Raw genomic sequence first — 14,463 nt, 5'->3', positions numbered from 1 at the left:
GGCTCCCGCTGCCTGGCTGCTCCCCCGGCTCCTCTGCAAGGAGGGAGTGCTGCCATCAGTCAGGTCTGACGGCGAAGGATCAATTGGCGGAAGGTTTGGAGGGAGCCTGGAGCTGCCTGGAGCCTGGACAGGTGGAGATCCCCTGCCTGTAATCCACCCTGCCTCACTGCTTTATTTACCTAGTGGGCCCCGGCCCAGGCTCCCCGTGCACATCAGGTAGGGTCGGATTCAGCCTGCCAAGGGATTTTATCTGGCCCACAGCAGGTGCCTTGGCCCTGCCCAGCCCATGGGACATGCACCCGGTCCCACCACCCCCAAGAGTGCTGTGGGGCAGGCCAGCACAGCAGAGGCTCAGTCTGCCTGGCTGCTGGCCCATCTGCCCTGCACCCACCGCAGGGGGTGCCGGACAGACTGGGCAGGTGGGGTCTCCATGAGGACTGGCCTGGGACTCCCACGGGCAGGATGCACTCAGCCGGGCAGATGGAATAGGGCTGTGGACAGGTGGGGAGCAGCATCTGGGAGCAGCAGACTTCAGACTGACAGGGCTGCATACTTCTCTCCATCCAGAGGCTTGTCCTGTGCTACTTTCTTTTTCCTTTTCTTAATTAATACAAAAACTGAGAGCCTCAGTGTTTGTAGAAACTGCCAGGAAAAGTTCTTGTAACTGCTCCATGTGGGCTTCTGGAGGCAGCTCTGGGAGCACGTGGGTCAGTCCCTGCAGGATTGGGACTGTAACACTCCCCCAGACACTCTTCCATCACTTCTGCAGCTCTGCGCACTCGCCGCAGATCTCGACAATGTGCTGAAGGGATGGTCCCAGCGCACTATGCACCTGGGAGGGTGGCTGTGCCTTTCATAGATTCATAGATGTTAGGGTCGGAAGGGACCTCAATAGATCATCGAATCCGACCCCCTGCATAGGCAGGAAAGAGTGCTGGGTCTAGATGACCCCAGCTAGATGCATATCCAACCTCCTCTTGAAGACCCCCAGGGTAGGGGAGAGCACCACCTCCCTTGGGAGCCCATTCCAGACCTTGGCCACTCGAACTGTGAAGAAGTTCTTCTTTAATGTCCAGTCTAAATCTGCTCGCTGCTAGCTTGTGGCCACTATTTCTTGTAACCCCCAGGGGCGCCTTGGTGAATAAAACCTCACCAATTCCCTTCTGTGCCCCTGTGATGAACTTACGGGCAGCTACAAGGTCGCCTCTCAACCTTCTCTTGCGGAGGCTAAAGAGGTCCAGGTGCCCCAGTCTCTCCTCATAGGGCTTGGCCTGCAATCCCTTAACCATACGAGTGGCCCTTCTCTGGACCCTCTCCAGGTTATCCACATCCCTCTTGAAGTGCGGTGCCCAAAATTGCACGCAGTACTCCAACTGCTGTCTGACCAGCGCCCGATAGAGGGGAAGTATCACCTCTTTGGATCTGTTCGTCATGCATCTGCTGATGCACGATAAAGTGCCATTGGCTTTTCTGATGGCTTCGTCATACTGCCGACTCATGTTCATCTTGGAGTCCACTAGGACTCCAAGATCCCTTTCCACTTCCGTGCCACCCAGCAGGTCATTCCCTAGGCTGTAGGTGTGCTGGACATTTTTCCTCCCTAGGTGCAGCACTTTGCATTTCTCCTTGTTGAACTGTATTCTGTTGTTTTCTGCCCATATGTCCAACCTGTCCAGGTCTGCTTGCAGCTGTTCCCTGCCCTCCCTTTCAGTATGCTTACTAATCTTTGTGAATGGCAGATCAGCTGGTTTTCCTGGCTCCTGGTTCTAGCCAGGCTAGTTGGCTAACTTTTCATGAGCTGGAATCAACTGCTTTACTAAAATGAAGTTGTAGCTGTTGTTTTCTTGTTTTTGTAATTCTGTCAAAAGCAATCAGACTTGTCTGGCCAGACTCCCTCTACATCAGTCTTCCATGCTTTCTGTGAACTTTCATAACTACCTAAGATGTCTCAACTTTTTTGCACACTGTCTCTGGAGAGCAGCATAAATTAGGTAGTAGCAATCACTAAGGGTCATTTTTCTCACTTATTTTTCTCTGGAATTTGGTACTCTGATGTCTCCCTCATTTTCCCTGAATTTTCAAAAGGCTGCTAATGAGCCCTAACCTTCTAGTTTGAATGCATTAGGATGTATTTCATCTGATTGGGTATGCTGAAACTTTCCAAGTACTGTATTCCATTATTCTGCTCTCTAATAATGAATGCTTTCAGGTCTTCATCTCTTCCTGACTGTCCAGACTTAGAAATTAAGATAGGAGATATTAAGATCTAAAGAAAGTTCTTCTCATTTGTTATGGCCCAGTTTCCCCCTCCTGTTTAATTTCCCTTTATATATTCAAGAAAGTGAATACCCCTATGCTAATTATATGTTAGCAATGCCCCCTACTTCTAGTATGAAGTATTAGGAATATCAAAAGCAATATCTTGCTTTGTTGCATGCTTTGCTGGTGAGATGTATACAGAAATGTGGCTTCTACTCATTGAACTGAGGTTCAACAAGGGCAAGTGCAAAGTCCTGCACTTAGGATGGAACAATCCCATGCTCGGGTACAGCCTGGGGGACTGACTGGCTGGGCAGCAGCTTTGCAGAAAAGGACCTGGGGGTTACAGCGGACAATAAGCTGGATATGAGTCAGCAGTGCGTCCTAGTTGCCAAGAAAGCTAACGGCATACTGGGCTGCATTAGTAGGAGCATTGCCAGCAGATCAAGGGAGGTGATTATTCCCTTCTATACAGCACTGATGAGGCCATATTTGGAATACTGTGTCCAGTTCTGGGCCCCCCACTATAGAAAGGATGTGGAGATATTGGAGAGAGTCCAGTGGAGGGCAACAAAAATGGTTCAGGGACTGGGGCACGTGATTTATGAGGAGAGGCTGAGGGAACTGGGTTTATTTAGTCTGCGGAAGAGAAGACTGAGGGGGCATTTGATAACAGCCTTAGTCTGCAGAAGAGAAGACTGAGGGGGTACTTGAACCTTTAACTACCTGCAGGGCGGGTCCAAAGAGGATGGAGCTAGACTGTTTTCAGTGGTGGCAGGTGACAGAACAAGGAGCAACAGTCTCAAGTCGCAGCAAGGGAAGTTCAGGTTGAATATTAGGAAAAACTCTCTCACCAGGAGGGTAGTAAAACACCTGAACAGGTTACCCAGAGAAGTTGTGGAATCTCCATCCTTGGAAGTTTTTAAGACCCAGCTAGAGAAAGCCTTGGCTGGGATGATCTAGTTGGGGATGGTGCTGCTTTGAGCAGGAGGTTGTACTAGATGACCTCCTGGGGTCTCTTCCAAACCCCATTTTCTATGATTCTATGATACTCTTAGGTAAGTATTTTTCATTTAAAGGTAGTGTTACTGACCAGAACTAGTGGAAAGGAAGGCCCCAAAGGTGAGAAGCACTATGTTAAAACTGATTGTAGATTAGATGTTCTGCCTTTGGAATATGTTCTGACTTGATCTGTGCAGTGTTTTATCCTGGAGGCATTTACGAAAGCTGCTTCTCAGTAGCTGTTTCTTGAAGCAGTAACCTGCTCGCTGCCAAGCTTTTATCCAGCAGAATTAATTGTCCGCATTGCTTCAGTTCCTGCCAGTATGCAATAGATGCACTTGTGACTTGTTTAAATGAGCAGGGAGAAGTAGTTAGCAGTATAAGTCTGAAGTCAGTCAGAAGACAGGGTAGAAATGCACCTTTAACTAAGTAAGATATATGAGAGCACAAGCTTTAATGAATCCAAGTTCACTTCATCAGATGTTGTTTAATGAGCCACAATTGGCTGGTGGCAGAGTAACAGCAACTGGTAATTAGCTGGTTGAAAACAGCAGATGCAACCACTTTTTTGGACTAAGTTAGAAAAGAGCAGCAAAAGTCAGTTTCCCGTTCAGGTAAGAACCTCAGACTTCTTTCAGAAAAGTGTTCTCTTTCCTCCTGCTACTTCAGATAAGCTGCAACCAGGCTGTCCCACTCAACTCTTTCAATAAGGAAATCAAAAGGGAAATAGATTCTTTCCTGCTCTGAGGAAAAGCTGACAAAAAAGCAGGCTTCAGCAGAGAAACAACTATATCTCTGAGCTGAGAAGGATGTAGGTGCATGGGCAGGGGAAAGGGAAGAGAAATGTCTTTAGCAACTCTGGAAAGGGAATAATGGAACTTTCTCCCTCCCTGTTCAAAAACTCTCCTTTTATAAAGCCCTTATGAGAGAAGCTACCCATTTCCTGCTTTCTCATCCATCAGGTGAGTCATGTCCTTCCACATTTTGTTTTTTATGAGCTTTAGAAGCAGGAATATGAAGCATCAGAAGTTCTTTCTTGCTGCATACCAGCCTCTGGCTTCTTTACTATTCACCCCATCCAGGAAGAGCTCCGACCAACTGTAGGTACTTCCTCAGCCTGACAAAGGGTATTTGTACCCAAAAGCTGGCAAAGAAGAATTTTTCCAACTATTTGAGTTGGTCTAATAAAAGATATGGGATTTACCCAAAGAACCTTCTTGCTGCTGAATCTTCTGTAGAGCTAAGGTTGGGAGGAACTACTTCTTCCCTGGACTGGCAGGGGTACGGAAGAAGGAATCTCTTGCTGAGAACTCTTCTCCCAAGAGAGTTATGGAAACTTCAGAAGACTAATGATAGCAAACTACCTGCTCCCTCCTCTTCAGCTCAGTAAGACTTTGGCCATGACAATTCTCCAGTTGTCCAGTCTCCGTGAGCGCCAGTAGGGAAATCAAAATTTGGAAGGGGGGAAAAGGGAGGAAAAACTTTTTTTCTATGTCAGAAAAGGCAAATAAGTGCAACATAGTGCTCCCCACCCACCCGCACCCCGCTCAAAGCAAACCACTTGCATGCCAAGAATTCCCTACTCCCTGCCTTGAGTCTCTTTCTTTCCAATGTCTGAGACAGAGAAACAATCTGGTTGTTAACTAAGCTGAAGAGCCAGCCAGCCTACTGCCTTATGCTAAGGGCATGTATTTCCGGCTTTGTTCCTTCAGACTTTCTGATTCAGCTCAGAAAGATTATTGGAGTTGTGATAACTTCCTGCTGTCTTAGCACTTAGTTGTCCTATTAGACATCAAAATTGCCCTGGGAGTGCATACATTTACCGGTATTTGCTTGTTCTTGGCGCTCATTCTACGTCGCTCAACAACTTTAAGGGCCACTTCATAGCAAGATATTTGGTACAGGATGCTTTTAAACCGTGTTTATGGAGGTTGTGTACCTTTCCCTCCCTTTCACTGCTTCAGTGCTGCTCTGAAAGCCCACGTCTGATCTCTCCAAACTTCAAATCATTCAGTGAAATGTAGGCTGATCAAAACAGGTTCTTTATTTGAGGAACAGAGTAGAAGAGTTTCAAATGCAATAGACTGTCCCCTTGTCTAGGTTACCTGTTTCCTCTAGTTTTACGTGACTACTTCTATATGAGGCCACTCTCCAGCTAAAATGAATACACGCCCAAGGGGGCTGCACCTGTCTGATGACAATAGGAGTTTCTAAACCAGATTGGTTAAACTGTGGCAGGTTTCCTGTGTAAACAAAGCCAAGTGCTACCACAATTGTAGCACATGCAGGTTTCCCTCACTTTATGCAGGTTCTATATGTGCGAATTTGCTTTTATGCGATGACTCTTTTTATACCAAAAATGTGTTATATGCGAGGTAAATTCACTCTTATATGATCGTTATGGTGGAAGCCCGCAGTCAGTTGCTTTGTGTGGTGCATTGTGGGAGTGATGTACACCAAAATAGTCTCCTGTGTGGATCTGTGCTCCTCGCTCATTGTCTGCGATGTGTTTCTGTCGTTGCCATCCTCATTATGGCTTCTAAGCATCCTGCTAGCTTAGTATTCACCACCACCCTGTGCTTGTGTGTACTGTCTGCTGTTGGCGAGTACCAAAATTGTCTTGTAAAAGTGGTGGAAATGGGTCTGGAGGTCAGTACAGCCAAGGTCTTGGAACGTATCCCTATTTGTGATATTGTAAAGTGGGTTCCCCTTATGGGAATTCGAGTTATGTACCGTTTTCCAGGAACGCGTGTACAGCATAAAGAGAGGGAAACCTGTATAAGACAGCAGGAAAGTAAAATAAACCTCCTGTAGTAGATCTCCCTTGAAACTGATATATTGACTTCTCTTTCGGTTTTTGTGATGGCAAATTTTCCTGCTGCCTCTATTGATGCCTCTGGCTCCAGCAATATTATCTGCACACCGTACTCTGATGCAAGTTTTTAGGGCTTGATGGTTAAACATGCTTGCACTGCTTCCCATGTGATAAATTATGTGTGTTCGGGGAGTGATACTTTCCAACCTAACGTATCATCAGTGAATGTAATTTCCCTAGATGTGTCTGCAGCTGATGCATCCAGGGCTGAAGTGTTGCCAGAGTTCCATAAGGTCCCTCTTAAAGAGCCCAAAGCACTTTTACATTGCGACCGCTGCATTTGGTCACAATGGGTGATGCAGGGGGTTGCTAGATTTCCAAGCTTCCCTACTTAGAGCAATAGCATATCTTGTTCAGTAAAAAGAGAAGGGCCTTTCTCTTCCCCTCTCACTTCCAATAGAGGGGCAGGCCCCCTCCTGTGCAGGAGGCAAGGTAGGGAGTGGGATGCCTCCCCTATGCAGGTGGTGTGGTAAGAGAGCTGGGACAGGAAGCAGCTGGTGCTGTAGGTCACAGCAACATTCAGGCCAGAAAGGACCTTACTAGTTATCTAGTGTGGCCTGACCCCAAAACGTTCACCTGCTTATTATGTGTCGAGCCCTCTTTTGTTAGCCCTTTGGCAGGCTACCTCTTTTGTGTGCTGTTCTTTTTCATGCAAGCCTTAACTGAGTTTTCTTTGGGGTTTGGGGAGCATCTCTGTTTTCCGTATAGAGTTAATTCATCTCACCAGTTGATCTTTCTTGAAGCCACAGTGTCTACCTCCTTGTTCTATCTACTCCCATTTTTTCTGTAGAAATCTTTTATCCTTTCTTTGCCTTTCCTAGTGCTCTAATCTAGGACTCTTAGACCTTGTATCATGTTGAGGTCATGACTTAAATGCTTGTGCCCATTGCATTTTGCACACTGGATTTTTATTCCCCAAGATTTGGACTTCAGAAAAAAAGTATTCTTTTAGTGTTGCAGTTTGTGAATTAATTTCCATACTGTGCTGAATTTTGCTTCCTAGTTGTTCGGTTTTTAGATTCCCATTGAAAATAATCTATTTCCAGTCAGCAGTCCTGCCTGCATACAGACCTTGGCTGATGCAGCTCAGCCCTACCAGTTGCTATAGGCAGTTAGGCAGAACCCTTGGGGTCACTTAAGGCTCCAGTGACTGCAGAACCCTTGGCTGCTACAAAGGGACTCATGTACCAGCTGTCTCTGGAGGAACAGAATTCAGACCTCTGCAAGGTAAATCTGGATTAACCTCATGGGACAGAGGTTCCTCATCTCCAGAGCCACCAACAGAAAAGGAGAGGGATTGTGCTGGGAGAAGGATGAGGATGGAGCTTAGGGGGTCCTTCTGTGGGGGCTGGCATGGGTGGGGATGGTCAATGAGCTGTCCCCCACTTCCATATCTTCTACCTGGTCTTTGCTCCATTGGGTCAAAGTCTTAATTCTGGAAAAGGAGGCATAGCTCTTCATCCCATCTCTATGAATCCTACCCTGCAGTCCCAGTATTAACCAGTCAAACCTAGTGGGCCAGTCTGCCAGGACAGAGAGCAGTGATTCTCAACCAGGGTGGCTGAACACCCTGGGGTGCCACAGGCCATGTGAGAAGATAAGCAAGGTGTGAGTAGATTAAGCAGTTAAGAACAGGCTCCAGGTGTGAGGAGATAACTGAAGTGAGCAGGCTCTGGCTCTCTCTGCCTTGCTGCTCCTCAGTCCAGACCCTCTACAAGGAGGTAAGTAATGTAATAAAGCAAAAGTTATAGAGGTGTGTCTTGAGTCTGAAAAGGCTGAGAACCACTGGATTAGAGGACGTGGGGGTACCTGCTGCCCTGACCTTCCTCATCTGCTATTCCTGTGCCTTACCACTAAGCGGCTAGGAAGCAGGTAATTCTAGGCTGTTTGCGTTGATCAGCAGGTACTACCTGGAATAGATGCAGACAAAACCTGACCTGGTATGACTTAGGCCAGTAGAGTTTTACCCCTGGTTCTTTCAGGGATAATTTTCCACTGGATTGGGCAAAATTATCTTCTTGGTATAGGAATCTGTAGTGTCCACTTTCTGACTTCTATATATGTACACACCAGTGTAATGCTGTTTATACTGCTGTAAACACTTCATCTGTTGATGCCCTGAATTGGCAGACAGAGGAACATTGTTCTGTTTAGAAGTCTGGCATTTCCTTGATTTTTTTTTTTTAATGACATTCACTTCACTCAGGCTCCTTTCTCAAGCTATAGTTGGCTCCTTGGGCATGTTACATACCATCAAAAATGCAGCAAATAAAATCCTCCTCACTCCAAAACTTGTGTCCAAGCCTAGACCACATACTCGCTTTCAGAACCAAACCATCCCTACTCTGTTATCTGTAGAGGCTTTCTGCAAAGTTGTACCTCTCTATCTGCTTTTTTCTCACTCATCTAGAAAGCAGATTCAGAAGCCAGAACCCTTGCGCTGAATTGCTTGGATTGAAATAAAGCCTCGACTCTATGCTACTCTATTCAGCCTACATTGAGCAGAGGAATGGGTGTTCAAGTTGGAAATGTTGTAGTCCTAGCCCTTGTGAACTGAGGATTAGATCCACCCACCATCCTGGAGGAGGGAGATGCACTGTGTTAATACTAATTGGTGACTATTCTCTCACTTGCAGCACTCTGCCCTGAAGTCTGAAGCCTATAGGCACACCATTTATATCCGTGGGACACAGGTAAGTGAGGGAGCAGGGTATTGAGTGGGAATCTGTAGGCCATCCCCATGTCTGTCATCTAGGTCCTTGAAAAACTCTGTGATCTCACCCCTCTCCTCTGCTTGCAGGAGTCCTGGCTCTGTGTGCATATGTTTGTGTGTGTATATCCAAACACCATTGTGGTATCTTCACTTCCTAGGTGGTGTGCAGCTGTCCTCCAATTTCTCTCCTTCTTCCAAATGAACTGTAAATTTCTTTAAATTACAACTACTCCAGCTGCCCTTCTCATCCCCTTCCCACCACCTGCCTAACTTGATGCAAAGGAAGGATTGTGGAAAGCAGTTATTGTGAATCTCTTTGACAAGCTGTAGCTGTTGTATGTTGCATTTGGGAGACCAGTTGCAGGGGAGCATCTGTACATTTAATTTAATGTATCTGCATCCTCTTTCAGCAGTCTGTGGCCCTTGTTCCCCTGTATAACACAAGTCCTTAGCAGGTCCCCCCCCACAGTGGTTAAATTTAGCAGGGATGCATTCATCCTTTTCTTGCCTCTTCGTGGAGGGAGGAGGAGGAAAAGAAGAGAGGTTGAGCAACTATAGGTGTGCATAGGTGGGGCAAGTTCTGAGGCCAATTTCTGCTTTGTTACAGCCCTGCAACTATGCTGATTTCAGTGGAGTTCTGCCAGCATAGCTGCTATTGCCATTTGTATATGTGCAGAGGGCTCTCTCTGGGCTGGCTTTTCAGGGTATTCATTTGTTTATGTGTGTTCCTAATTACTATAATCAGATAATTGCCACAAAAGACTAAGCCGAAAGCAAGGCATATCGGTGTCCAGTGATGTGATATAGGAAGGTCCCTAAATTTTGTGCAGCTAGCCTCTACTAGGTATTGTCCCAACCTGGGAATTGAGTGGCTTACTGTAGGTGTGGGGCTTTGGAGATTAATGGCTGTTTGCACCACTTCTTGTGGGAGGAACTTGCAAGAATAGGTGGGTCCTTTCTGCGGCGTCTTCCTTTTCTCCTGTCTGTTTTAGTGTTACGCTCTCTGTAGCCTACATGAGAAGCTACTGCCCACCTCCCCTTGTGTCTGCCTGACTTTTTTTGCAAGGCAATCACCCCTATTCATGTGTGAGGAGGCCTGGTCTGGTTGATCATCTTGCATCCTTACTGTTCTCTATACTTGGGATAACTCTTCCTCTTGCTGTCTGAAGTTGTCTTCTGTGAAAGTACAGTTTTTCTCTGAATAGTAAATCTGTAGGATTGGCTGAATGCTTATTCTGTTTCAGTCTTGCTCATTTGAGTAGTGGTAAAATGGCCTTCTTGGCTGAAAGCTCTGCAAACTCACCAGGACTTCATGATCATGCTGAAAGTCCCCCTGAAGCTTCCTTCTGTGAGACAAAGGCTATGCAGGCTAGATGGTGCCATCTGTGACCTTGTGGTCCTTCTAGTAACCTTACACAGAGGTCACAAGATAGAAGTTAATGAGGAATCCTGCTGATCCTTAGGCAGGAACAGAATCCAGCTGTGCTAGTTCTGTGGGGCTAGCAGAGGAGAGTAAACAGGAGTGAGGTCTTCTTGTACAGGTTTCCCTCGCTTTATGCTGTACACACATTCCTGAAAAACAGCACATAACTCAGATTTGCATAAAGGGAACCCACTTTACAATGTAACAAATAGGGATACGTTCCAAGATTTCGACTGTACTGACCCCCAGACCCATTTCTACCACTTTTACAAGATAATTTTGGTGCTTCCCAAAAGCAGACAGTACACACAAGCACAGGGTGGTGGTAAATGTTAAGCTAGCAGGACGCTTAGAAGCCATAATGGGGATGGCAACTACAGAAATGTGTTGCGGACGAGTTAGGAGCACAAATCCACACAAGACACTATATTTTGGCATGCGTCACTTCCACAATGCACTGCACAAAGCAGCTGACTGCAGGCTTCCAGAGCACACCAATTGCATAAGAGTGAATTTACCTTGCATATAACAAATTTTGGGTATAAAAAGGGTCATCGCATAAGAGCAAATTTGCACATATACAGAACCTGCAAAAAGTGAGGGAAGCCTGTAGGTATTGGCAAGGATTCTGATGCCTCCAGTAAGTGGGATTGCTGGGGTAGGAACTGCTACTTTTCCTGAGCAAACCTTTTAAAAGTAGCCTAAGGGAAGAGGCTGTGAAAATCTACTGAACTGTTCCTTTGTTGGGAGAAAGTGCAGGACTTATAAAAGGAGAAAGAAGGGAGAAATGGTAGGTAGAGGAGCTCAAGTCATGTAACTTGAGGTTCTGCCTGTGGAGATAGTTTCCAGCAGTATTTGGTAGGCAAATATGGCACTGCCTTAGTATCTTCCTTCCCACATGGTGAACGGTCTGGGACTGCAACACCAGCAGGTTGGGAACATAGCACTGGAAGGGACCTCCTGGATTGTTATGTCTAGAATGCTGTTATTGTAGGCATCTTCATCATATAATCCTCTCTCCTGCCCTCATGAAGCTCAGTCTCAAAGGTAGGTAGGAGTTGTAAGGCAAAAAAAAATCTTTTGGGAAGCAGGACCTCGCTCTTCTGATAGGCTAGAAGTTTTAAGATTATTAATTCACTCATTTATGGACAGTTTTTGCCTATTTGTTCTTTTACCAATGCTGAGCTTCATCTTAAATAGTCTTCCTCCAAGGTTCTTACTCTTTGGTGTATTTCACAGAGAGCAATTCACAGTTTAGGACTGGAATTGTGTCCCTCCTCAGCCTCCTTCATTTTAGTAGACTCAATATGTCAAGGCTTTTTTCTTTCCTCTCCTAGGAGACTGTGGTCAGGGGAGTAGAACAGTTCTTTGCATCTGTTCTAGTTTAGTCTTCCTTGAGCATGGGGGACCAGAACTGTACACTGTCTTGCAGTTGAGTGTTTGCCATTGCCACTAATACTTCCCAGTTTCTCCTGGAAATACCTCTCCTGATGCTTCCTAGGATCATGTTGGTGGTTCATAATCCTCTTGTGATCAGGGTTTTTCTCCTTGTTCCAAACTGAGGAGCTTCTGGTTTGAAGCAAATAATCTTGCTTTAGATTGTAAGTATATGACCTAACATCTTATGCCGTAATGCTTGCATGTTTCTCTCTCCCTACAGTGATGAAGATGACTTTGCTTCCATACCCCACCGCTGTGCTCTTCCTAGTGGCTGCTCTCAATCTGGAGCTTTGCTGTAGTGCCAAGGTGCTGATGATGCCCACCGTCATCTTTGACAGCCATCTACGTGTTTTCATGCGGGTGGCAGAAGCATTGAGTGATCAGGGTCATGACCCTGTGCTACTTCTGCATGAAGGCCGGGAGATGGACTCCTTCCTGCCAAGCTTCAGAATTCAAAAGTACAAGGGGACCTTCAGCACAGAGAGTGCAGATGCCTGGGTGCAGGAGAAGATAAAGCATATCTTCCAGGGGAAGATGATTTCCCTGCAGATTTTCTCAGTCCTGGAGAAGTATGTGGACAACTGTGATCTAGTGTTGGGGAACGCTGCCCTCCTGCAGCATCTTCGCAGTGAGGACTTCGACTTGTTCCTGGTAGACCCCAATGAGATGTGTGGCTTCATTCTGGCCCACTTCCTTGGTGTTAAATATGTTGTGCTCTCAACTGGTTTCTGGTTCCCAGCAGAAATTGGTGCCACTTCACCGATTGCCTATGTCCCCGAGTTCAACTCCCTGATGACAGACCGGATGGGGCTAGTTGGCAGGACTTGGAATCTCCTGGTCTACCTGATCATCCGTATAGCCACCGAACTGGTCATCCTTCCCAAGTTTGAGTACCTCATGCAGAAGCATGGGGTGGAGCCACAGAGGTCCATGCTGGACCTTATCCATGGGACCAGTCTCTTCTTCCTGTGTAATGATGTGGTGCTGGACTTTCCCCGGCCCACATTCCCCCATGTCATTTTCACTGGGGGAATACTGGCCGAGCCTGCAAAGCCCCTTCCAGTGGTAAGTCCTTGAGGAGGGTCCATTTCTGAGGACTTCTCCTTTCGGAGCTCTTCTGCCTTCTTGGATTTAGCCAGGGCCTTCATCGTCTGTGAACTGAGATTGGTTCTGGGGGGAAATCCATGGTGCATCTTCCCTGGTAGAGTCTCATGAATAATGCAGCAGGCTGTAAAGCTGATTCCTTCTGAAGCCTGTATGCATGTATATGTGTGTGTATTGGGCTGGGCTGGAACCTAGGACATTGTATTGGGGATTCACTTTAGGGATCCTTCATCCTGAGATGGGAGTGTGTTTCAGAACCCCCAACCCTGAAAGCAAAGGAGCTTGGCACTACACTGGATCCAGGGTCAGTTCAGTATTAACAACAACTATGTTCTTAAGACTAAGTGATTCCCTCATTTATTTTCTTATTGCCTCACCAGTCATCCTTCTTACTATAAGGATTTTCTGCTAACTCTTCCCTGCCCACCCCCTCTTTATTTACAGTGAAGTTCTGTTCTGCAAACTTAGTCTTAAAGTCATTGTCAAGCCCTGTGCTTGTTCCCTCTGTGATTCCATGTCAGGTTTGCTCTGTTTACAGGGGGAAAATGTTTCACGCCTCCCTTCCATCAGTGGCCAGCCCAGATTAACTCCTCTGGGATCAGTCAGGCTGGGTTTTTTCTGGTTCATGCTACATCACCAGTGACAGATTCTGGAGGGCCAGGCCCTGGTGCTCAATTCCACCTGTGCCAACACCACTGTCTTCAGCTGGCGTCATACAGAACTAGTTCTGCAACTGGGACTGGCTGCAGGAGCCCAGGCAATGCTAGCATTCCTCCCTAGCAATGCTGGAAATGTGTAGGAAGACCTGGTTAGTGTAGACAGGGCTGCATAGTGACCAGATGGGCTAGCCTGCCAGAAAGGATTCTGTGTCCCTGACAATAAATAAAACTGAAACAAAATGCCAGATTCAGCATCATCTGAAACTGATGTTCTGGGTTAAAACTATAAATAGACATCAAGTGAACTAAAACATTAGCAAAGTGAGAAGCATATGAAACCAAGAGCTTTGAAATGAAGGTTCCACAGTAACTCCGACCCCTGTGTCCCTCCCCACCCTTCCTTATTGTGCAGCATCCAGGTGCCGTTATAGGTATGTGGGGCGTTCCAAACAGTCTCTGGCTCGTCCAGCAAAGTAGACCTGTGCAAAGCAGCTAGTATTTGCTTCAGATTTAGATTCAGCCGATTCGGGGGCAGCGATTCAATTTGGTGATTCGAATCACTGTCCCGAATTGATTAGGCCAAATCTGATTTGGAGATTTGGCTGCTGCCGAATCTCCGAATCACCCAGGCCCATCTCCCACCTGCCCCAGCTCCTGGCACTTTGAAAAAAAAGCCCCAACTCACCAGGTGCTGCCGGGCAGGGGAGAGACCCCCTGCTGTCCCCCCACTACCCCACGCTGCATAGGGAGCTCTGCATGAGCCCCCCGACCCCCTCCCTGCTCCCCCAGTCCCCGCCATGGCTGCCCCACTCACCCCAGCTCTGGCTCTTTAAGAACCACCCCCTCCCCCGACTCACCGTTCCTGTCCAGCAGGGAACAATTCCTGATGCCCCGCACTGCCCCATGCTACATGGAGGGCTCTGCACAAGCCCCCAAACCCCCAAGGCTGCTGCAGGAGTGGCAAGTCCTGGGATTTTTCTCGGGGGGG

The 14,463-nt window shown here is 47.0% G+C and overlaps 1 protein-coding gene across 5 annotated transcripts in view; it reads left to right on the top strand.

Moving 5' to 3' along the window:
* The first annotated feature begins 12 nt into the window (after window positions 1-12).
* LOC102384980 (2-hydroxyacylsphingosine 1-beta-galactosyltransferase-like) overlaps window positions 13-14,463 on the top strand; it is a 19,883-nt gene continuing 5,432 nt past the window's right edge. For 2 of the 5 annotated variants that reach the window (XM_025210849.1, XM_025210667.1), the window contains exons 1-3: window positions 13-131; window positions 8,773-8,829; window positions 11,933-12,777. In XM_025210849.1, the coding sequence (XP_025066634.1) occupies window positions 11,935-12,777 (843 nt within the window). In that variant the 5' untranslated portion in view covers window positions 13-131; window positions 8,773-8,829; window positions 11,933-11,934. The other 3 variants (XM_025210748.1, XM_025210715.1, XM_025210810.1) reach the window with 3 other exon arrangements.

The sequence above is a fragment of the Alligator sinensis genome, unplaced genomic scaffold (genome assembly GCF_000455745.1).
Source record: "Alligator sinensis unplaced genomic scaffold, ASM45574v1 scaffold264_1, whole genome shotgun sequence".
NCBI classification, from domain to species: Eukaryota; Metazoa; Chordata; order Crocodylia; family Alligatoridae; genus Alligator; species Alligator sinensis.
The sequence above is the reverse complement of the archived record's forward strand: the minus strand, read 5'-3'. Positions and strand labels throughout refer to the sequence as shown.